The sequence below is a fragment of the Hipposideros armiger genome, unplaced genomic scaffold (genome assembly GCF_001890085.2).
Source record: "Hipposideros armiger isolate ML-2016 unplaced genomic scaffold, ASM189008v1 scaffold_128, whole genome shotgun sequence".
NCBI lineage: Eukaryota > Metazoa > Chordata > Mammalia > Chiroptera > Hipposideridae > Hipposideros > Hipposideros armiger.
This window is the reverse complement of record NW_017731478.1, coordinates 2130793-2152860: the sequence shown is the minus strand read 5'-3', so window position 1 is coordinate 2152860 and position 22068 is coordinate 2130793. Positions and strand designations below refer to the sequence as shown.

At 43.3% G+C, this 22068-nt stretch overlaps 1 protein-coding gene and 1 long non-coding RNA gene across 3 annotated transcripts in view; both read left to right on the top strand.

The window, feature by feature from the left end:
* The window catches only part of KNTC1 (kinetochore associated 1), a 73291-nt gene extending 64674 nt beyond the window's left edge, over positions 1 to 8617 (top strand). For both annotated transcript variants that reach the window (XM_019648980.1, XM_019648981.1), the window contains 2 exons: positions 1155 to 1305; positions 8531 to 8617. In XM_019648980.1, the coding sequence (XP_019504525.1) occupies positions 1155 to 1227 (73 nt within the window). In that variant the 3' untranslated portion in view covers positions 1228 to 1305; positions 8531 to 8617. The remainder of the gene's footprint in view (positions 1 to 1154; positions 1306 to 8530) is intronic.
* A 1686-nt stretch (positions 8618 to 10303) lies between these two features.
* LOC109386054 (uncharacterized) overlaps positions 10304 to 22068 on the top strand; it is a 17038-nt gene continuing 5273 nt past the window's right edge. The window contains exons 1-2 of the long non-coding RNA XR_002124718.1: positions 10304 to 10687; positions 11088 to 11190. This is a non-coding gene — a long non-coding RNA (uncharacterized LOC109386054). The remainder of the gene's footprint in view (positions 10688 to 11087; positions 11191 to 22068) is intronic.

Sequence of the window (22068 nt, the reverse complement as noted above, 5' to 3'; positions counted from 1 at the left end):
TGACCCACAGCTATTAACTCGTTAATTACCCATGTCTTTTTCACTCCCCAGCCCGCTGTAATTTAATTTAGGACATCTCAGAATTTCTCGTCACGAGTATCCCATTCTATTAATAGACCAAGATTTATCCATTCGGCTGTTGACAGATAATTTGGGTTATTACCAGCTTTTGATAATGATGAATAAAGCTGCGGTGAACCTGTCTGTACAAATCTTTTGGGGGACGTGAGCACTCACTGGTGTTGGGGATATTCCCAGGCGTGGAAGTGCTTTAGCGGATACTGCCCAACAGCCTTCCCCAATGGCTGCACCCCACCAGCCGTGTGAGAGCAGAATGCTCCACGTCCTTGACAGTACTTAGAATCGTCAGTCTTTTTTATATATATTTTTTAAGATTTTATTGGGGAATTTGGGGAGGGGAACAGCGTTGGGGAATCGAGGAAGGTGAACAGACAGGTAGACAAATTGCTGTTTTGTTTTTCAGTCTAGTTGTGGAGGACGTGGCTTCCCTGGCCCATGTTGGTATGATCATTGTGCTCTTCCCGGATGAGGCAGATGGGTTGCCATTCATTGGTTGGCTGCTCACTGCGGCTCCCAGCAGCTCTCACCGGCTGCCAGCCACTCATGTAGCTCATGGCAGCCCACTGCAGCCCCACTGCAGCTTACGCAGTCGCTGGTGACTCACAGCAGCCCAGCTCTAGGTCGAGCTGCTGTTCACCATCTTAGCTGTAGAGGGCGCAGCGTCACTGGCCCTTAATATGGAATCCAAACCACAGCCCTGCTGCTCAGAGCTGGTGTCCCAAGCGAGCTCTTAACCAGCTGAGCCACTCGGCCCGCCCTCGTCAGTCCTTTTAACTCTTGTCGTTCTAGTGGGAAACCTCACATTGCTGTTGGGGGAAACAAAATGAAAGAACAAACACCTTGTCCTCCACTCTGGTTTCTCTCCCTTCTCTTTCCTGCTTGCGATTTGTGGATGAGTTGAACTCACATGGTGTGTCTGCTTGTCTCAGAATCCAGTGTCCGTCACACTGTGTGACTTTCATGGGGGATGCACAGCAAAACTTTAAACTCACAACAGCTACGTCTTACCGTAGCATTACAGAAGATAGAGAATTAACGAAGTGCTGTTTTGTTTTGTTTTTCCTATTCAAAAGCCTCCAGAAAACAAGGACCTGTGCTTCTAGAACAAGCAAGGCTGAATGTTTTCTAGAGGGAATACATGTCTAGAGCAATTTCTCTTTTCGAACTCTCCTTCCAACGTCCACAGGACTCAAGAATGCGACCTTTAAACTGACTTTCCCCTTGGTAAGTGATCGTACAGTTTTTCTTTTCTTTTTTTTTTCAGTTTTTCTTTTTTTTTAAAGCAGCTTTATTGAGATATAGTTCACATACCATACAACTCTCTCATTTAAAGTGTACTGTTCGATGGTTTTCAGTACATTCACAATGGTTATAAGATCCATGCAACCATCATCACGGTCAATTTTAGAACATGTTCATCACCTCTAAAGCCCCGTCCCCTTTAGCTATCACCCCCCTAACCCCATTCCACCTCCAACACCCACCTCTCCCCTAAGCAGCCACTAACTGCTTCCTGTCTCTGGGTGTACCTTTTCTGGACATTTCCTATAAATAGAGCCATAAAATATATGGCCTTTTGTGTCCGGCTTCTCTCTCTGAGCATAATATTTTCAAGGTTCATCCATATTATAGAGTGTCAGGGCGTCACTTTGGGTAGACCACACTTTGTTTACCCATTCATCCATTGGTGGACATTTGGTTTCTTTCTACCTTTTGGACATTATGAAAAATATTGCTATATCCCATAGCTTTGTGCCCACCTGATACTTTTTTGGGTTTTTTAGTTAACTTTTTTTCAATATGCATACTTACTCATTCTAAAGATCTCAGTTAGTTAAAATGCTCCGATCAGGTTATTTCTGCTCCCTGCCTTGTTTCTGGGAGCAATTTTCTCTATGCATACCATGCTGTTTCAAGTCTTTACTCTCAGCCCCTCTTTGCCTAGTTAACTCACACACATTCTTAACCATTTTTTTTTTTAAAGATTTTTATTGGGGAATTGGGGGGATGGGAACAGTGCTGGGGAATTGGGGGAAGGGGAACAGACAGGTAGACAAATTGCTGTTTTTGTTCTTCAATCTAGTTGTGGAGGATGTTGCTTCACTGGCCCAAGTTGGCACCATCATTGCGCTCTTCCCAGGCGAGGCAGATCAGTCGCCGGCTTCTGGATGGCCGCTCACCGCGGCTGCTGGCCGCTGACGCTGGCTGCTGGCTACACACGGTAGCCCATGGCAACCCACTGCCACAGGGAGTGCAGCCTACGCCGTCGCCGGCGACTCATGGCAGCCCAGCTCCAGGTTGAGCTGTCGTTCAGCATCTTAGCTGTGGAGGGCAGTGTCACTGGCCCTCATATGTGGGATCCGAACCGGGGCCCTCTGGCATCCCAAGCGAGTTCTTAACCATCGCGCCACTCGGCCGGCCCAACCATTTTTTTTTTTTAGCTGAGCCATCCTGCCACCTGTTGGCAGCTCAGCGGCAGCCTCGGGCTGGGACTCGAACTGCTGCACTCTTGAGCGACACACGTGCTTTGTAAAATGATATTTATTCAGTATCCAAGTTCCTTAAATTACTTAAGAGAATACCTCATTTACAGAAACATGTATATACTTATGAAGCATTAGGATTTTCATTGTATTCAAAGAGATATCGTATGATAAACCAGGAGTAATGGCATTATCTCAAAACCAAGATTGTCAGCTCATTTCCAATGTTCTATATATAGATTTGCTTTTTTTTAAGTTTTATTGGATGTATTACTCATAACCCATACTATATTTCATTCCTAAAAAGCAGAAGTGATAATTTACAGAATTTCTTCCCCTCCTTCCTAATCCGTAATGCCATGTGCTATGTCATATGTCATATGGAGCTAGAATATCTAGGAAAACTTTCATCATCAAACGATATGAAAGAATATGCTAGTGCTACTGTCTCTCCTTGAAATGACTCTTAACCAACCACGGTATACAATAATAGGGTCATAGTTCTACCATTCATAAGTAAATGTAAATTTTGCCATGTAAAAATAAGAATTCTGCAAACTAATGTATTAATGGGTGGCATTTTCTCAGGAAGTTACCTGCTTTGGGTTCAATCTATGTTATTGGTAGGATTTTTCTACATTTTCGTTTTTACTTCTGGACTTGGAAGAATAAAAAAGTGGTGAGGGTTGCAAGGAAGAGTGAAAGGCAGAAAGAACCAGGGTGACAGCCAGTGACCAAGTTATGCTATCACAGCATTTTCCATCACCTCCTTTGTTAGGTCTCTTGAAAGACAATGGGAGAAAACTCAGTTTCTCTCCTGTTTGTCCAAATATCTCTGTATTCATGTTCTAAGGCTGCCAAAACAAATGACCACTGAGTGCCTTAAAACATCAGAAATGTATTCCCTAACAGTTCTGGAGGCCAGAAGTCCAAAATCCAGGTGTCAGCAGGGCCGTGCTGCTCCAAAGACTCGAAGGGAAAATCCTTCCTTGGCCTTTTCCATCTTTCAGTGGTTCCAAGTATTCCTTGGCTTATAGCAGCATCACCCCAATCTTTGTCTCCATCATCACATGGCCTCTCTCTGTGTGTCCCCGTGTGTCCTTTTCTGCCTTTTCTCAGGATCCTTGTGACTGGATTTAGGGACCTCCGAATCCTGTATGATCTCATCTGAATCCTGACCTCAATTACATCTGCGATGACACTATTTTCAAATAAGGTCACTTTCTGAGGTTCCAGGCACTTGTGAATTTTGGAGGGGACCCCATTCAACCCACTACAAGCTCCTTCCTGAAATTCTACTGCTTCTGCCTTTGGATGAAGTATATACTCCTGTAAATGACAGGGAGCTCTCTATCTACCTAGCTATTGATTAGAAACAATTATAATATAAATGTTACTGAAGTAAACAGAAAAGTACAGAAATCACAATGGATTTTCACAAAGTGAGCATGCCCATGCAATAAGCACCTAAATCAAGACACAGAACAGTCCTAGTATGGATAGGAACCATATTCTTTCTTTCTTTCTTTCTTTCTTTCTTTCTTTCTTTCTTTCTTTCTTTCTTTCTTTCTTTCTTTCTTCCATGAAATTAAAACAAATAATAATTTTTTTTTAAAGATTTATTTTTTATTGGGGAATTGGGGGGATGGGAACAGTGCTGGGGAATTGGGGGAAGGGGAACAGACAAGTTGCTGTCGTTTTGTTCTTCAGTCTAGTTGTGGAGGACGTTGCTTCACTGGCCCAAGTTGGCACTATCATTGTGCTCTTCCTGGGCGAGGCACATCAGTCGCCGGCTTCTGGACGGCCGCTCACAGCGGCTGCTGGCCACTCACGCTGGCTGCTGGCTACATACAGTAGCCCATGGCAACCCACTGCCACAGGGGCTGCAGCCCACGCCATCGCCGGCGACTCACAGCAGCCCAGCTCCAAGTTGAGCTGTTGTTCAGCATCTCAGCTGTAGAGGACAGTGTCACTGGCCCTCATATGTGGGATCCGAACCGGGGCCCTCTGGCATCCCAAGCGAGTTCTTAACCATCGCGCCACTTGGCCGGACCTTAACCATTTTTAAATGTACACTTTAGTGGCATTAAGTACTTTTACATTGTTGTGCCACCATCACCACCACCCATCTCTAGAGCTCTTTTCATCTTGCAAAACTGAAACGCTGTCCCCATTAAACACTAACTCCCCCTTTCCTAGCCCTTGGCCCTTGGTCACCACCCTTCTACCTTATGTCTCTATGAATTTGACTCCTCCAAGTCCGTGTACGTGGAATCATGTGCTATTTGTCCTTTTGTGAATGCCTTATTTCACTCAGCACAGTATCCTCAGGGTTCATCAACGTGGTAGCACGTGTCAGAATCTCCTTCCTTCTTAAGGCTGAAACAATATAGAAACCATATTCTTTTTTCTTTTTTAAAAATTTTAGGGCCGGCCAAGTGGCTCAGTTGGTTAAGAGCTCGCTCAAGAGTTTGAGCTCTGAGCAACAGCGGTTCGAGTCCAGCCCGAGCTGAGCAGCCGCTGAGCTGCCAACAGGTAGCAGGATGGCTCAGCTAAAAAAACAAAAACAAAACCAAAAAAAAAAAAATTTTATTATTGGGGAAGGGGAACAGCCAAGTTGTTGTCTTTCAGTCTTAGTTGCAGGGGGGCGCAGCCCACTGTCCCATGCAGGAGTTGAACCGGAAACCTTGTTGCTAAAAGCGCACGCTCTAACCACGGAGCCATCCAGCCACCCATTGGCAGCTTGCGGCTGCTCAGTTCAAGGTGCCGTGTTCAATCTTAGTTGCGGGTGGGTGTAGCCCACCATCCCATGCAGGAGTTGAACCAGCAACCTTATTGTTAGGAGCACATGCTCTCACCACCTGAACCATCCTGCCACTTGCTGGCAGCTCAACTTGGGCGCAGTTCACTGGCCCATGTGGGAATTGAACTGGCGACCCTGTTGCTCAGAGCTTGCGCTCTTAACCAGCTGAGCCACTCAGCTGGCCCAGAAACCATATTCTTTTAAAAGATAATCACACTCTGTTTTGGATTTTTATTGCTGAGTCTTTACTGATTTTCACCCATGATTCTAATTAATAAACAATGTATATTTCTTTAGTGTTTCTTGATAATTAGAGATTTCAATTTTTTAGATTTTTAAACAAAACCTAGTCCTCGGCTCTGGGTCCCGTGGGTTTGGTTGTGTTAACCAATCTCACATGTATTTAAATTATCCTGTTGACTCCATAGAAAAAGCTCAGAAATCAACTGTTTTCAAAGTGGTTCAGAGTAACTAGAAAGGCAGTTCTCAAAGAACAATTTTTTATTCCTCTTCCCTCTTCCTTTCTTTGCAGCTGGGTCAGAGGCAGACCCCCCTTTCCCCCCGCTCCGTCCCCTCAGGACCTTGGCAGTGGTTTAGATTTCACTCAGTGTCCTCATCCTGGCAGCCCTCTGAAAGTCAGCAGGATTTTGTGTTTGGTTTCCTTTTATTTTAGCACACTTACTTTTTGTTTTGGAAATACCTCACATTCCAGGAGATTCAGGACCTCTGGAATAAACAACTCACCTCTTTCTAGATAAGACCCATTGAATATATGAATTCCCAGCTGAGTAGGGGAAAAAAAAAACAAGCAAGATATGAAGACAGAGAGGAATGTAACTCCATATCCCTATTAGATATTCTCAGAGGAATACATCTTAATTCATTTTCATCACAGCCAATTCCCTGTAACCTTTACGTACAAATGTAGCACCTTCATTAGCATAGACAAAGGGCCACTTTCCCTTAATCCATTAGCCATGAAACAGGTTTTTACTGTAGGCAATTTAAGTCGTTTATTTTCATAGTTTACACATTACACAATAACTTAGGACTAAGTGCCAAGAAATATGGTAAGAGCGAGATCAAATCTAACAACACTTTAAGTACTAATCCCTAATATTAGTGCTTAAATGCCCTTATAAAAACCCACCCAGCTGCATTATCCTTTTTCTGCAACCTTTCTATGTGTGGAGTAGAGCAGGAACTTCATAGAGGAGCCATGACAGGGCTTTCCAGAACCATGGAGAAGTGAGGGAAAGGGGAGGGAACCACTTATCTTTCTCTGCTTTCTCCCAGTCACAGCCTAGTGATGCAGAAAAGTCAACCTGACTTTGAAAAGAGAAGTGCTCACCTTTTACCGCGTAGAACTGACATCGCACACAGAGAAACCATGATTTTTCTACACTGTTTGGTCACCTTTCAGTGTTAGAGGCTAAGCTCCCAAATCCCGAGAGAAGCCATACAAACTCAGTGGTGTGACTAGTGATTCCATTTTCCCTGTAGTACTCAGACCTGACAACTATAATTATTTCAGTATTGCTCCTGAAGCTAGTCCATCCCGTTTTTGAAAGAGTAAGGATGGCTAGAGACAACAGGGAGTGTGTGTGGGAATCTCCCTCTCTCTCTCTCTCTCTCTCTCTCTCACACACACACACACACACACACACACACACACAATCTATACTCAACCCTGAGAATCAACAGCTTCTGAGAAGTCTTCATCATTAGCTATTTACCTCCAATGCTGGCAATGCCTTTGCCTTGCAAAGCTGCAATGCCTTTGGCTTGCTTTTTCAGAAGCTTGAAGTCTCTATCAATTAGGGCATTTTGGGCTGCAAGTAATAGAAAACCCAACAAGAAATGGCTTTAAGCAAAGAGGGCATTTGCTATGCTGCATAATCAGAACCGTGGAGATCAGATTCCCAGACCTTCCTTGCCGGTGATGTAATCAAGAGTCCAGGCTCTTTCTATCTTTCCACTCGGCCATCGTTGAATGTCCTGGTTAGTCCTTAACTTGTCTCCTCACAATACAAAAGGGCTCAGCTGCCCCAAACATCACATCCTGAGACAAAAATTTCCAAAGGTTTTTTTTTTTTTGTTTTGTTTTTAATTGAGGTGAAATTCACATGACATCAAATGAACCATATATATATTTTCAATTATATTGAGAAAAAAAATGAGCCATTTTTAAAGTGAACAATTCAGTGGCACTTAGTGCATTCACAATGTTTGCAACCACCACTTCGATCTAGTTCATCACCCCCAAAGGAGACCCGATAGTTACCGAACAGCTCCTGCCCGTTCCCTTCTCCCTGATCCCTGGGCAACCACTAATATGCCTTCTGTCTCTAAGGATTTGCCTATTCCGGACATTTTGTATAACTAGAATCATACAATATTGGGTGGGCCTTTTGTGTGGCTTTTTTCACTTAGTCATGTTTTCGAGGTTCATCCACATTGTAGGAAGCACCACATCAACACTTCCTTCTTCTTTACAATATTTCATTGTATGGATTCACCATATTTTGTTTATCTGTTCTTCTGTCAGTGGACATGGGTAGTTTCTGTCTTTTTTTTTTTTTTAAGAATTTAGTGAGAATAGGTTTTATTTTAAATATATATAATATATATTTAAGAAGAGGATAAATTATAAATGCTTTGGAAGTTTGTTCTCCTCTGTTATGACCTGTGAATTTGAATCTTGGTTACCATTGCAAACTAACAAACATCATGAGCAATTTGCTCTATTCATTGTCAAGGTAACACCTAGAAATCTCTGTTCTCTGAACAACTATAGCAACCCAAGAATCTAATTTGGTGCCTCATAAATGATTGCGTTCCATCTTCGGACATGTTTTTTGTTTGTTTTTAATTATTTTTTTAAATTATTATTTTTTATTGTGAAATACACATTTTTTAGAATTAGTTTCAGCTGTACAACACAGTGCAATAGTTATACTTTTTACACCTCAAGGTGAGAACCCTTCCCCCAGGTTTCTGCCTTTTGACTACTGTGAATAATGCTGCTATGAACATACCTGTACATGTATCTGCTTGAGTAACCAATTTTTGGTTCTTTGGGGTATATACCTAGGAGTGGAATTGCTGGGAAATTTCCTGAAAAGCATTCCTAAGAAGACTTCCTCTCACATCTTCCTTTCAGAATTGTTGTCACATCTCCATGCCTACAGCAGTGTCTTGGCAAGGAGAACAGGACTACCACAATTGGCTTAAAGTAGTCAAGATTCGCACCCTGTAGTTGGGTTGGAACTCAGCCACCTTCAAAGGACACAGTCACTTGGAGGTGGGCCATTTTCAGAGAAGGTGGTGACCACGACATAGGTAGGCAAGTTCTCTACCAACCATCCCTCCCTATATTATTAGAGCAATGTGTATTCTGTTCAAGGGCGTGAACTTGCTTGTTCTGCCATAGGGCCTCTCCTTTGGGGACTGTGTAGTCTGCAAACATCTGTCTTAACGGAGAAGTGTGGGAACTAGAGTCATGAGAAACAGCATGACAAACATCAAGGCTATGTGCAGCAGGAGCTCTTAAAACATATTAGAAGGAGGACTCTGGTGGATGCACGGTGTGCGTACCCTGTAGCCACTTTGAAGAAATGCTGGGAATGTGTTACAAAGAACGCCCATTGATTTCATTGTCTTCTAGATTCTGGTATGTGGCCCTATCGCCAAGTCCTATGACATTCATTTGTTCTTCTATTCCACAAACATTTATTGTGTGTCTACTGTGTGTCAGGCACCGTGCAAGGCACTGGGGAAGTGAGAAACTGGAGACTTAGTTCCTGTCCTTGTGGGGCTTTCAGCATGGAGGAGGAGATGGAGGTTAAATAAACAGTTAGAAATAATGAGCATTGTGATAAATGCTATGAAGAAGAAACAAAGTACAGGGTGCTACGAAAGTGTAGAAGAGAGGAAGTATTCTGATTGGACCCTCCATGTCAATAGACAGGCACTAAAGTCTAACCACAGGCAGGTCGAAAAGCCTCAGCAGTTCCTTGTAATGTTAGCGGAAATGGTTACAACAGGTAATGTCTGCAAATCCCTCAGTAAGCCCACGAGGCCAAGTGCAGGCTCGTGGACACCACTTAGAGCCTAAGAGCCTTAGGACTACTTTGTTTTCAATTTAACGTTGATGAGAAAAACAATACTAAGCTTGAAGACACATGGTTGTTTTAGACCCAGAGCAGGCCGGAGCAGGGAAGTTATTGAAAATCAAATCGTAATCCCTCATGTCACTGTCTGTGCTGTTGGAAAGAAAGCCATGGCTCAAATACCATTGTCATGTCACCGTCCTGGCTTCGGTTGACTAGACCAGCTGTTGATGCTCACGCCCAGGGAAGTCATCCAGAGGCTGACAGACAGCACGTGAGGTGGCCTAGCACATAAGCTGTGCTCAGAAGGGCACCCTATACTGGTGGATTCATTTCCTGGAGCTGCCATAACAACAGACTACCACACACCTGGTGGCTTCAAACCACAGAAATGTGTTCTCTCACAGCTCTGGAGGCCAGAAATCTGAAATCAAGGTGTTGGCAGGGCCGGGCTCCTTCCAAAGGCACTAAGGGAAAACCCTTTCTTGCCTCGTCCAACAGTTTCTGGTGGCTCCAGGCGCTTCTTGGCTTGTAATTGCATCACTGCAATCTCTTCCTCTGTCTTCACACGGCCTCTCCTCTCTGTGTCTTATAAGGACACTTGTCGTGGGATTTGGGGCCCATCCCCATAATCCAGGATGATCTCATCTTGGGATCCTAAATATAATTACATCTGCGGAGGCCCTTCTTCCAAATAGGTCACATTCACAAGTAAGGCTCCTCAGGTTAGGCCGTGGGTATTATCTTTTGGGGGTCACCATTTAGCCCACTACATCTGGACAGTGATCATAGACACAGTCATATCCTCTGCCCATTAGAGATGATGCTGGACAGTGACAACAATCAACCAGGGTCCTCTTTTTACGTCTGAGCACAAGACATGCAAGAAATAGATACCCCCATTGGAGTTGTACAAAAGCCAAGAGAACCAGAAAGAAGACAGCCGGCAGAGACTACGAGTAAACAAAAGTCATGAAGTGGGGAGACAACAAGTCAGCAGTCAGAGCCACAGCCAAGTGAAGCCACATCCTGAGAATCGTGACAATACTAGCACTTCTTTTTCCTGGCATACCATTTTCATCGATGTAGGCGAAACGTCTCTTTTTGTGTTGCTTCTTCCCATTTTAACATCTTGAAGTGTGTCTAACCATCAATGGTGTCTGAATGATTGCTTTTGGTGAGGCGGCCGTGGCTGACACTGCCTGCAGGTAGGTGAACCCCAAGAGCATCGGGGTCAAAAGGCACAGAATGGGAGTCGAGGGATTGGGGAAACAGTGGAGCAATGAAGAATTCGTGAGAACCCAAGGGCTGGAGAGGGGTGAGGTAGGGCGGGGGCAGACATGTTCGGCAACATTCCACAGGAGGAGTCAAAAGGAGGCACCCCTACATGATTACTGAGCCCGCATAAGAAACCATGCCAATGGCTTTTAAGTCTTTTAAGAAATGCTGCATCCCCAGCATTCTTGAGGCACGGAGGACGATAGTGCGTGTAAAACATGGACCTCAATGTGAGAGTGTTGAAAAGTGATACTATACGTCAGATTCTAAAAGTGAAGACATTGTAGGGTTACCTTCATCCACTGATTTCAGTTACAGTTTCCTTTTTAGATGCACAAGAGTGACACAGGAAACAAAAATACCAATGCCTGAGACCAGAAGTGTCAAAAGGAATTTTGAAGTGATAAGAAAGAAGCATATCATAGGTTTCATGGTGAGTATTCCTTTCCTTTCTTCGTTGCCCATAAGATAAGGATACACCTTCTAACAGATGGCATTTTGTGCTTGACTTAAGACGGTATGTTTCAGTTCTCTAAGAGGCTTACAGTTTCCAGAGCTTTCTCGACTTCTCTGGAATTGCATATAGAACTTTTGTTACCTCAGGTAACCTGAGCGGGCGCTTGATTTTTTTTGTAACTCAGAAGATTCCAAGTAACACAGAGTCAGACAAAAGTTGACAAGAAGCAGTGATTAAGCTCAAAGCATTGTAGTGTGAAAGAACACACCCCAAATCCTGGATTAGAAAGAGATAAGAGTGGTTGCTTACCTCAGGGGCCAACAAGATCCTTCATTATTTTGAAAAAAAAAAAGGTGAATTATTTAGGCATTTGCTTGAAGGGTGACGCTCTTGAATGTGTTGAGATACAGGCTAGTCTTTTTCTCAGTGTTTCTCAACCCTTTTTTCCAATATAGCATCTTTCCAAGTTGCCCTTTTAGACTTTTTTTCCCTAATTGTCCCTTCTATGAATTGTTTTCTTATTGTGATAAAATACACATAACGAAAAATTCGCTATTTTAACTGTTTCTGTCTATGGATTTGCCTATCCTGGACATTTCCTATAAATGGAATCATACACTTTGTGGCCTTTTGTGTCTGACTTCTTTCACGTAGCGTCATGTTTTCAACGTTCATCCACATTATAATGTGTGTCAGAATTTCATTCCTTTTTATGGCTGAATTATATTCCGTTGTACGGATAGGCCACATTTGTTTATGGACATTTGGGTTGTTTTCCATTTTGGCCATTGTGAATAGTGCTGCTGTGAACATTTGTGTTCAAGGTTTTGTTTGAACCCCCATTTCAATTCTCTTGGGTATATTCGTAGGAGCAGAATTGCTATGGTAACTCGATGTTTAACTGATTGAGGGCCTGCCCAACTGTCTCTCACAGCAGTGGCGTCTTACATTCCTGCCAGCCGTGTATGAGGGCTCTGATTTCTCCACATCCTCTCTAACACCACCCCCACCCCCCACAGGAAATGTCAATACTGCACACGTATCGCATGTTTGTGTATGTACCATGTACCTTTGGAGGGCAGACTTGGTGTGTCATAGAAACATTTGCAGGAGTACAGACTCAGAAACCTGCAGGAATTTATAAAAAACACTGCTGGCTCACCAAAACACATTAGCCAGCCCTTTTGGCCAGGTAGCAAACATGATTGAATTTATTTTATTAAAATGTGTATAGGATGGGTGTAGCGTAATTCATTCAGTCATTTTTCTTTTCCTTTTCCTTTGGATGGGCCAGTTTTCTGCCACCAAAAAACCAAAAAAATTAAAAAAAAACAAAAAACATCCTTGTCCTTAAGTATTAGTGTTTCTATTTCTTTAGGACAGATTCCCAGGAGTGGGATTAATGGGTGAAAGGGTATGTTTAGTTTCAATGTGAACAGCTGTAGCCAGATTGCTTTCCCCAGTGGCTGCAGACCTTCACATGGCTGAGCACGCCCTTTCCTCCGTATTCCTGCCTGCATTTGATATTGTCGCACACTTTCATGTGTGTCCATCTGATGGATATAAGCTGATGTCTCGTTGCTTCTTTAATTCATATTTTTCTGACCATTGTTAAATCTGAGAGCGTTTTCATACATTTGCTGGCCATCTGGATTTGCTCCTCTATTTATAGTCCAAGTCCATTTCTGTATGGGTTGTTTGTCTTGTTCAGGTCAGTTCGTAAAAGCTCTTTATATAGTGACCATTGGCCTTTGGCTTAATCGCTCAGAAGTGATTGAGTGCCCTGACTCGGGGGCCGGCTGCCAAGGGTCACCTCAGACCTCGGCCCCTGACTGGCCATGTGACCTTGGCAAGTCCTATAACCTGGTTATGCCTCAGTTTACTCATCTGTAAAGTAGCGATCATCATCATCGTCTCCCCTACTTCATAGCATTGTCCTAGACATAAATGTATTAATACCTGTAAAGTAAATATTAATAAAGTGGTGCCTGGCACACCATGAGCTCATCAATCGCAGTTGGTGACTATTATTTAGATTACAAATATTTTTCCAGCTCCACCATTTCAGTTGGCTTTATTTATGGTATCCTTTGTCATACAAAATGTTTTCATGTTTATATAGTCAAATACATCCATCTTTTCTTTCAGAACTTCAGAGTTCCCAGGCTTGGCTAAGCAATCTCCCCATTTCCTTTGTGATGAATTTCCTTACTCTGATAATCAGAGGCGTATAACTAACGTCTCCTGGCTCTTTGATCTATTTCCTCTTCCTCTCCCTCACCCCAATAAGATGAGACCTTTAGAGCACTTTCACTCCCCCCTCTTCCTCCTTCCCTCCCACATGTTCCCTGCTGAAACCCAGGAAACACTTTTGCTTCCCACCCCACTCACCAATCCCTGAGGTTTGCCTGGGATGATCTAGTATTTGTTAGAATTTCCTTGGAGGATGTCTGTGTGGTTTCAAAAGTCCTTCTCTGTTACACAAGTCCCTTTCTTGATCCATGTAATGTGAAACGTCACAGGCTACGTTCTTAATACCGCTTTCTCTCTCTTTCTTCTTCCCCCTTCTTAAGTTTTCTTTTAAGGTTCAGTTGTGGTTTGACTAGTCTTTCCTCAGGGAAATTCCTTGCAAAGTCTCCTCTGTGAATTCTTGGGTCTTCTAGACTATCTTCCTTTTGCCTCAATAGATGAAAAGTGTTTTTGGAAACTGGATAGAGGGTTTTTTGGGTTGCAGTCCTTCCTCTCTCTTACCTGCCAGTACAATACCACTGTCATCTTCCAGTAGCAGAGATGTAAAACCTGGTTCCAGTCTGATTTTTTTTCCTTCTTCTGCTTTCTGCTTGACACTTAGAAGATATTTTTCTTTTTCTTTTTTTTTTTTTTTTTTGGGGAATTGGAGGGATGGGAACAGTGCTGGGGAATTGGGGGAAAGGGAACAGACAAGTTGCTGTCCTTTTGTTCTTCAGTTTAGTTGTGGAGGATGTTGCTTCACTGGCCCAAGTTGGCAAGAAGATATTTTTCTTTATCTTTAAGGTTCAGGAATTTTACCGGAAGATGCCCATATGTCAATCTTATCTCATCGGACCAACCTGGAACCTGGGGAGCCTTTTCAATCTCCAATCTTGGGTCGTTAGCAATTTCAGGGAACTTTCTTCTACTTGTTTATCTGCTGCATCTTCTCCTTTCAGAATTCCTGTTATGTGTGTTCGTTCCTCAGGAGGTATCCTCCAACTCTCTTGCCTTTCCCCACAGATGTCCATCTCTTTAAAACGTCGCTCTTTGTTTTTTCACTTGCTCTCCCAGACTGCTAATTTGCGTCTCAGTAGAGACCCTACTCTCCTTTAACTTATAAACTGAGTTTCTTAAGTTCAAAAAAGTCATGTGACTTAGCTCTTAAAAAGTGCTTTGTACACCGTATTTGGATTTCCTCCTGTGCTCTTGTTTATGACTGTTTTAATTTACAGCCCCCTTGACTGGGTTGTTATTCCTCTTGGTCAGCTCACTGGGGGTCAAGTTTAGTCCTTGAACTTGGCTGTGCTGTGGAAGCCTGCAAACCAGCCTCTGCCTCCGTGGACTGGTGATATAGGGCAACCTGCGTTTACTCACAACACTTCTGACACCAAATGTGTGGGGTTTTTTGTTTTTGTTTTTTCCCCACACCAACTAATTCTCCAACTCTCCGGACACCAGCTGGGCATCCTGCAATTCAGTGTAATTATGACACAAACTACCCAGAGTTAGCATAGAGCCCACAAGTGAAGGGCTCAGTCCCCCAAGACTGACCCCCACCCCCCAACGCCCAACACACTTCACAAGCCAGTTGCAAGTCCTGGGTTGTCAACTGTACTTTTGACCAACTGGCTATAAATCAGGAGCTTCCATGGCCTGCTCTTCATGTCTGAGAATTTGCTAGAATGGCTCACAGAACTCAGGAACTGAGTACTTTATTTACTATTACTATTTCATTATAAACGATACAATGAATAGCCGAAGCAAGGCCTGGGAGGGTCCCGAGCACAGAAGCTTCTATCCCCATGGTGATGGGGAGTTGGGGTGGTGAACTCCACTAGTTAGAAGTTTCTGTGGAGATTTTATTACATAAGTATGATTGATTAAATCATTGGCAGTTGATGACCTAACTCCATCTCCAGCCCTCTCCCCTCTTTGGAGATCGGGGTAGGGCTGAAAGTTCCATAATCATGCTTTGGTCTTTCTGGCCATCAGGCCCCATCCTAAAGTTATATGGGGGCCCTCAGCCTTCTTGGTTTTTTGGATTTCTTAGAGTCAATGTCAACCCAATTTAGAACCAGGCGGCCTTGATTAAGTTAGTAAACCTCTGTGCCTCAGTTTCCAATTTTAAAAAATGATAAAATGAGGCCCCACGCATAGGCTTAAAGGGACCTAATTATAAAATACATGTTTTAATACAAAAATAAAGTGACCTGGTGAGTTTACGGATGTTAAAGGATCTCATAAACTGCATTAGTACAGTTCAAATAGTAGGTAATTTGAATTTCCTGAACAAAATATATCATACAGATATATAGAGGGTGCCAAACAAATGTATACATGTTTTAAGAAAGGAAAACTGTATTAAAATTATAATAATATGTACCGATAACAAAAGATGAATACAAGTCACATTTGACTTCTGCAATTACAAGAGGTGCTCAAAGTGGTTCCCATCAGCATCCAGACACTTCTGATTACGGAGAATTACAGCTTGAGCAACGTTGAAAGTATCGACTTGTATACGTTTGTTTGGCACCCCTGGTATTTCTACATGTATTATGCATGAACAGCTTCATGAGAGATAGTCTCTTAAAGATAATGCAATTCTTAATGGGTTTAAGTAAGCTCCTTGAATTTGCAGGCCACCAAATCACTTTCTAGTTTCACAGAAAAGAGTTTGTTTACACTGAAGCATCTAGGTCATGAAGCTTATGGAAAAGTTGGAAATAAACTGAGGGTGTGTGTGACATTATATACCCACTAGTTAAGGCCCTACGGAGAAATGAAAATGGCGGTGATGCTGTCTGCTCTGCCAACAGCAAATACTGGTCCCATTCTAACGCGTCCTAAGGGAGATGAGCCCACTCAGCTTGGCGTTTGGGAACTCAGGAAGATCCAGGATGCTCAGGACAAGGTGACCTTCCTCGGGGCGAGTCCACAGACCTTCCCAGAATCCACTGTCTTCTGCTTGCTCTACTTATCTATTACTATGTAATGAATTAACCCAAATGTGGTGGCTTAAAGCAACAATAATCATTTATTGTCTATGAGCCAGCAATTTAGACAGGCATAGCTTGTCTCTGCCGCCCTGTGTCTGGGATCCAAATGAATGGACCCAAAGGCTGCAGTCATCTGAAGTCCCCTCCTTCTCACACACATCTGGCAGTCGGGACGGTCTACATAATTTGCAAGGCCTGGAGCACAGTGAAAATGCAGGGCCCTTGTGAAAAATTTATTAAGAATTGACTAGGGGTCAGAATGGAGTATTTTTCAGGAGTGATGAAAATGTTCTAAAATTAAAATTAGATTGTGGTGATGATTGCACAACTCTGTGAATATACTGAAAACCATTGGACTGTACACTTTGTGTACTGCCCAGGTCACACACTAGTGAAGATGGCATTGCTGGCTGTGGGTGCTGGCCACCAGCTCAGGGTCCTTTTTTTTTTTTTGTAAATAGGCTTTTATCTTTATTTTATTTTTATTTTTTAAATTTTTTATTCAGCAACAGCCATGGTCATTGGTTCCACATTGCTTTCATGCTACAATGGCATAGTTGACTCTTAGGGAGGGTGCAGCTCACAGTGGCCCATGCTGGGATCGAACTGGCAACCTTGGTGTTATCAGCACCAGATTCTAACCAACTGAGCTAACCTGTCACCCTGAAGCTGTATCCTTTTAACGCCTAGCTTTAGAAGTCACATAACATCATACTACCATATTCTATTCGTCAAAAGAATGTCAGTGAATCTGACCCACATTCAAGCAGAGGAAAAGGAGACTCCATCCTTTGAAGGGAGGTGAGTCAAAGAATTTGTGGGCATATTTTAAGCCACCACCCTGGTCTTCATATCTAGGCTAAGTTTTGTGGCCTCCTGTTCAGCACCTAGATAGGAGAGAAAGCCCACATGAGTTTTCCTGCCAAGTCCCAAACAGAACTGAGGCCTCGTTTACACCCATTGGACCCAACGCTAGAGGAACAAGCAGCCTAAGATAGGACGGAGAAGGAAGCCTTTTGAAGGCTTTTTCCCCCCTCTAAGCCCCCTCGCCCAATTTTTCTAACCCTATTGTGGCATTTCTTCATTTAAAAAAATGTGTCATAACCATAGAGACAGAAGGTAGATTGGCATTTGCTAGTGGCTGGGGCAGCTCTGTAGCAATGGATATGGGTTTCTTTTGGGGGTGATGAAAAAGTTTGGGAATTAGAGAGTGGTGATGGTTGCACAAGCCCGTGGCTATACTAAAAACAATTTAATTGTACATGCTAAAAGAGTTAATTTATTGTTTCTTGGCCTTTTGGCAAAGACTAGTGTAAGTACCTGTTTTTAGTAGGCGTCCTTCGCTGAATTGTGGTTGAGGGCTTGATGGTGTAGTCCTTGGGGAAATGCATGGTTTTCTCAAAAAACCCCTTGAGTGGCTGGGAATCCAGTCTGTGTCTGGAGCCAACCCCTGACCAGGAATACCTTGGCTGGACACCGGACACCTGTCCGTGGCTGCCAGAATCAGTGGGACCATCTCTCTTGGGGGCCTCTCAGGCGTCCGTCTGCCAGTTGGCTGGCTCCCCCAGGTCCCATTTTTATTTCACCTCGTCAGTAATAAAGGACTGATCACTGGGCAGTTGAGATGTGAGGGGAAGTGTTGGCTTAGCCCGAGGTGGGAAAGACATGAAGGGCATTGCCGGAAGTTGACATGTGTGTGCCCCGCCTCTCCTGTTCCTCTCAGGCCTTCTAGGCAGGTGTCCGAAGGGACAATGTCCTGAATGTAAGAGAGGACAGCACAAGATATCCAGTAAAATCAGTGGCCTAAAAGAAATGAGTTTTGTAGTATGTGAATTATATCTCACTAAAAATATATATCCGGAGGTTCAAAAGCTGGAAGGGTCCTCGGCCTCTTTCATCCTCTTTGTGTCCCTGGCACCCCGCCAATGAGAAAAGCTGAACTTTTATCCCAGGAAATGCTGAATCCAAAGTCCATTCTCTTTCGCCTCTGCCATTCCATGTTGGTACCATGTAGCCTGGCAGCGAGTTTGAACTTTATTCTGTTGATAATTGAAGGGTTTTGAGGCAGGAAAAGAGGCTTAAGTCCTTTTTTGTTTTAGAAACATAATTCTTAAGACCTTCATGGGAATGTTTTTTTTTGTTGTTGTTAGACATAATAACAGTAGATTAAACTATTGAGGAAGTATTTTTTATCCTAAATTGACGATAATAATTTTAGTAGTTTTGTTAAAACATTTTCTTTTTTGAAATCATGACCAAAATGTCAGCCTCTGTGGGAACTCTAGAGAGCAGTTTAATTTTTTCCCCCCTCTCATTCAGTTTTTTTTTTATATACAATATTGCATTTTAATGAACTTTGAAATTGGCTTCCATCGTTAAACAAATGGTCGGGGGGGGGGAGAGAGAAGAAACAGTTGGACAATGTTTGCCTATGAAAAGTCAACCTGCCCTTCATGTTATTCTTCTCCGTTTTCTAAAGTTGAATTTCTCTGCTGTGCAGCACAGCAGGCCTTATGTGAAATTCTATTCCGATGTATAGGTGATAAGTGGTTTTAAGTAAACACAGACAGCATTCCCGCCAAGCTCTAAAACCACTGGCTGGCTAAGGAAGATGGCCGGACACTGTATTAGTCTTCTAGGGCTGCCGTCACAAAGTACCACAGGCTGAAATTTATTCATTCTCTCACAGTTCTGGAGGCCAGAAGTCCAAGATCAAGGTGTCAGCAGGGCTGGTTTCTCCTGAGGCCTCACTCCTCATTTTGTCGACAGGCATCTTCTTGCTGTGTCATCGCCTGCTTGTCCTTCTGTGCGAGTCTGTGTCCTAATCTCCTCCCCTTAGAAGGACACCCACCCCAAGAATGTATTTGAACATCATTACCTCTTCAAAGGCTTTATCTCCAAATACAGTCACATTCTGAGGTCCAGGGGGTTAGGACCTCAACAAAGGAATTTGGGGGGACACAATTCAGCCCATAACAGACACCCAAGGGATTGTAAGAGTGAGGAGAGCATTTATATGAGAATAACCCAGTCTGGAGATTACCAGGAATCACAGCCAACACTGGCTCGTACCTGATATCCCATCCTGACTCTGTCCTCAGACCACTGTCCCTGGAGCAGGGGTCTTGCCTGACCCAGGAGAGGGTTGGAGAACGGTGAGCAGGTGATGGGAGGAAGGACAAGCTAGAGACAAGGCACAATTACTCTGCGGATTCTGTTTTGCAAGAATTTTTTGTTTTTTAAATCAGGTGAAATTCACACAATATAAAAGTAACCATTTTAAAGTGTACAGTTCAGTGGCATTTAGTACATTCACAATATTGTACAACCACCACCTCTGTCTAGTTCCATTCATCACCCCAAAAGGAAACTCCATATCCATAGCAGTCATTTCCCATTCACCCAGCCCCAGCCCCTGGCCGCCACCAATCTACCGCCTGTCTCTATGGATTTACCCATTCTGGACATTTCATATACGTGGAATCAGACAATATGTGGCCTATTGTGTCTGGCTTCTTTCATTTAGTATAATGGTTTCCATGATCATTTTGTAAGAGTTTCTTTAGGAGGGTTTTTTTGGTTTTGGTTTTGGGTTTTTTGTTTGTTTGGTTTATTGGTTACCTTTGATCAGTTTCCCAAGTGGCTGGTCACTTTAAAACATAAAGATAAATCACGTCTGTGGGTATCTGGGGAGATGATGCAAAAGTAAATGGAGGAAAAGCTGAACCCGGAGAGACAGGGTCTCAAACACAGTAGGTGGTAGTTTCTGCCCCCAGTCCTGTGCTGTGACTCTGTGTGTGTGTGTTTGTGTGTGTGTAAACACCCTCATGCGCATCAAGAATAAAACTTTTTTAACACGCATGTTCTATCACTCAGATTTAACCAATGCTAACCGTCAGTCGTATTTACATCAGAACATTTTTCTTTTTTCCCTTTTTTATTTAAGTGAATTACAGACCCACAAATTTGCAAAAACAGTACAGTGAGGTCCCATCGACCCAGCATCCAGCTTCACCCAATGGGGGCATCTTACTTACCGGCAGTAGATTACCAAAACCAGGAAATCAATATTTGCATAGTAAAATTACCTGGTCCGCAGACGTCACCTGGATGGCACCCCTTTTTCCATGTCTTCTTTTTCCTTTTTCCTTTCTTTTTCCTTTCCTTCTTCCTTTCCTTCCTCCCCCCTCCTTCATGTCCTTGTATGTCTGTTATCATTCTATGACATTTTATGACATATATAAACTTGTGTAAACACCACCACATTCAAGATACAGGTGGTTCTCACCCTAAAGAAACACCCTCATGCTATCCCATGCCTCTCCCGTCTTCTCTAACCCCTAACGGCCACGGATCTATTCTTCTTTATAATTCTGTCACTTCAAGAATGTTACATAAATGGCATCATACGCTGTATAACTTTTCACAGTTGGCTTTTTCTCCCCACTCAGCCTAATGCCCTTGGGATCCATGTAGGCTGCTTGTTGTGTGTGTTCGGGGTCCGGTCCTTTGTGCCGAGTGGCATTCTATGGCTTGGATACTCCACATTCTGTTGAGCCGTTCACCCATTTGCAGATCCTTCTTTTCAAATAAAGTGAAAACATCGCAGACACAGTTGAGGCCTCCCTTCCACCCAATTTCCCTTCCTCATTCCCTCCCCAGAAGTAATGGGGATACTACAGTTACTATGCATCCTTCTCGTCCATTGGTGATTTTGTTTTGTTACATAGTGATGCTTCCAAAAACCATATGTCATCTCATTGCAACACTGACATAAATGTTATCAAATTGCATGTATCTTTTGGCAACTTGCTTTTTGCTCTAGGTATTATGCTCAAGATTCAGTCTTGTTGATACAAGTTCACTCTTCTTCATATATTCAGAGGGTGCCAAAAAATGTATACACATTTTAAGAAAGAAGAAACCTATATGAAAGTTGTGATGCTCAATATGTACCAATAACAAAAGGATATAAGTCATGTGTATACAGGTTTTTAGCAATCCCCGCCCCCCCTCCATTCTATTGGGTGCCTGTATCACTGTGTATCCATTCTAATGGACATATAGGTTGCTTTCTGTTTTTCTCTATTACAAACAGTGTTGCAATGAACATCCCTAACCTGCCTCCTTGTGAGATGGTAGCTTCTTTAGAGAGACAAGAAAAAATCTCCAACCAGGAAGAAAGGGATCAATCACCAGTTAGTTTAGGAGAAGGGTGGCATGTTTATAGAGTACCCTCTAGGTACAAAGCACTATGCCAGGCCCCTTAAGTTCATGGTCTCAGCGTGGACCTGGGAGGTGCCTGAGGGCCTTGTGGTTGGGCAGCCTGGAAAGTTCCAGAAATATTGACCACCAAAAGAGTCAGGGCAGTCATCTTAGTTTTTCAGTTCACATTGCTCATCTCTCACTATGCATGTTTTTTTTTTTTTAAGATTTTGGTTTTTTTTTAATTGGGGGGATGGGAACAGAGCTGGGGAATTGGGGGGAGGGGAACAGACAAGTCGCTGTCCTTTTGTTCCTCAGTCCAGCCGTGGAAGACGTTGCTTCACTGGCCCAAGTTGGCACCATCATTGCGCTCTTCCCAGGCGACGCAGATCAGTCGCCGGCTTCTGGACGGCTGCTC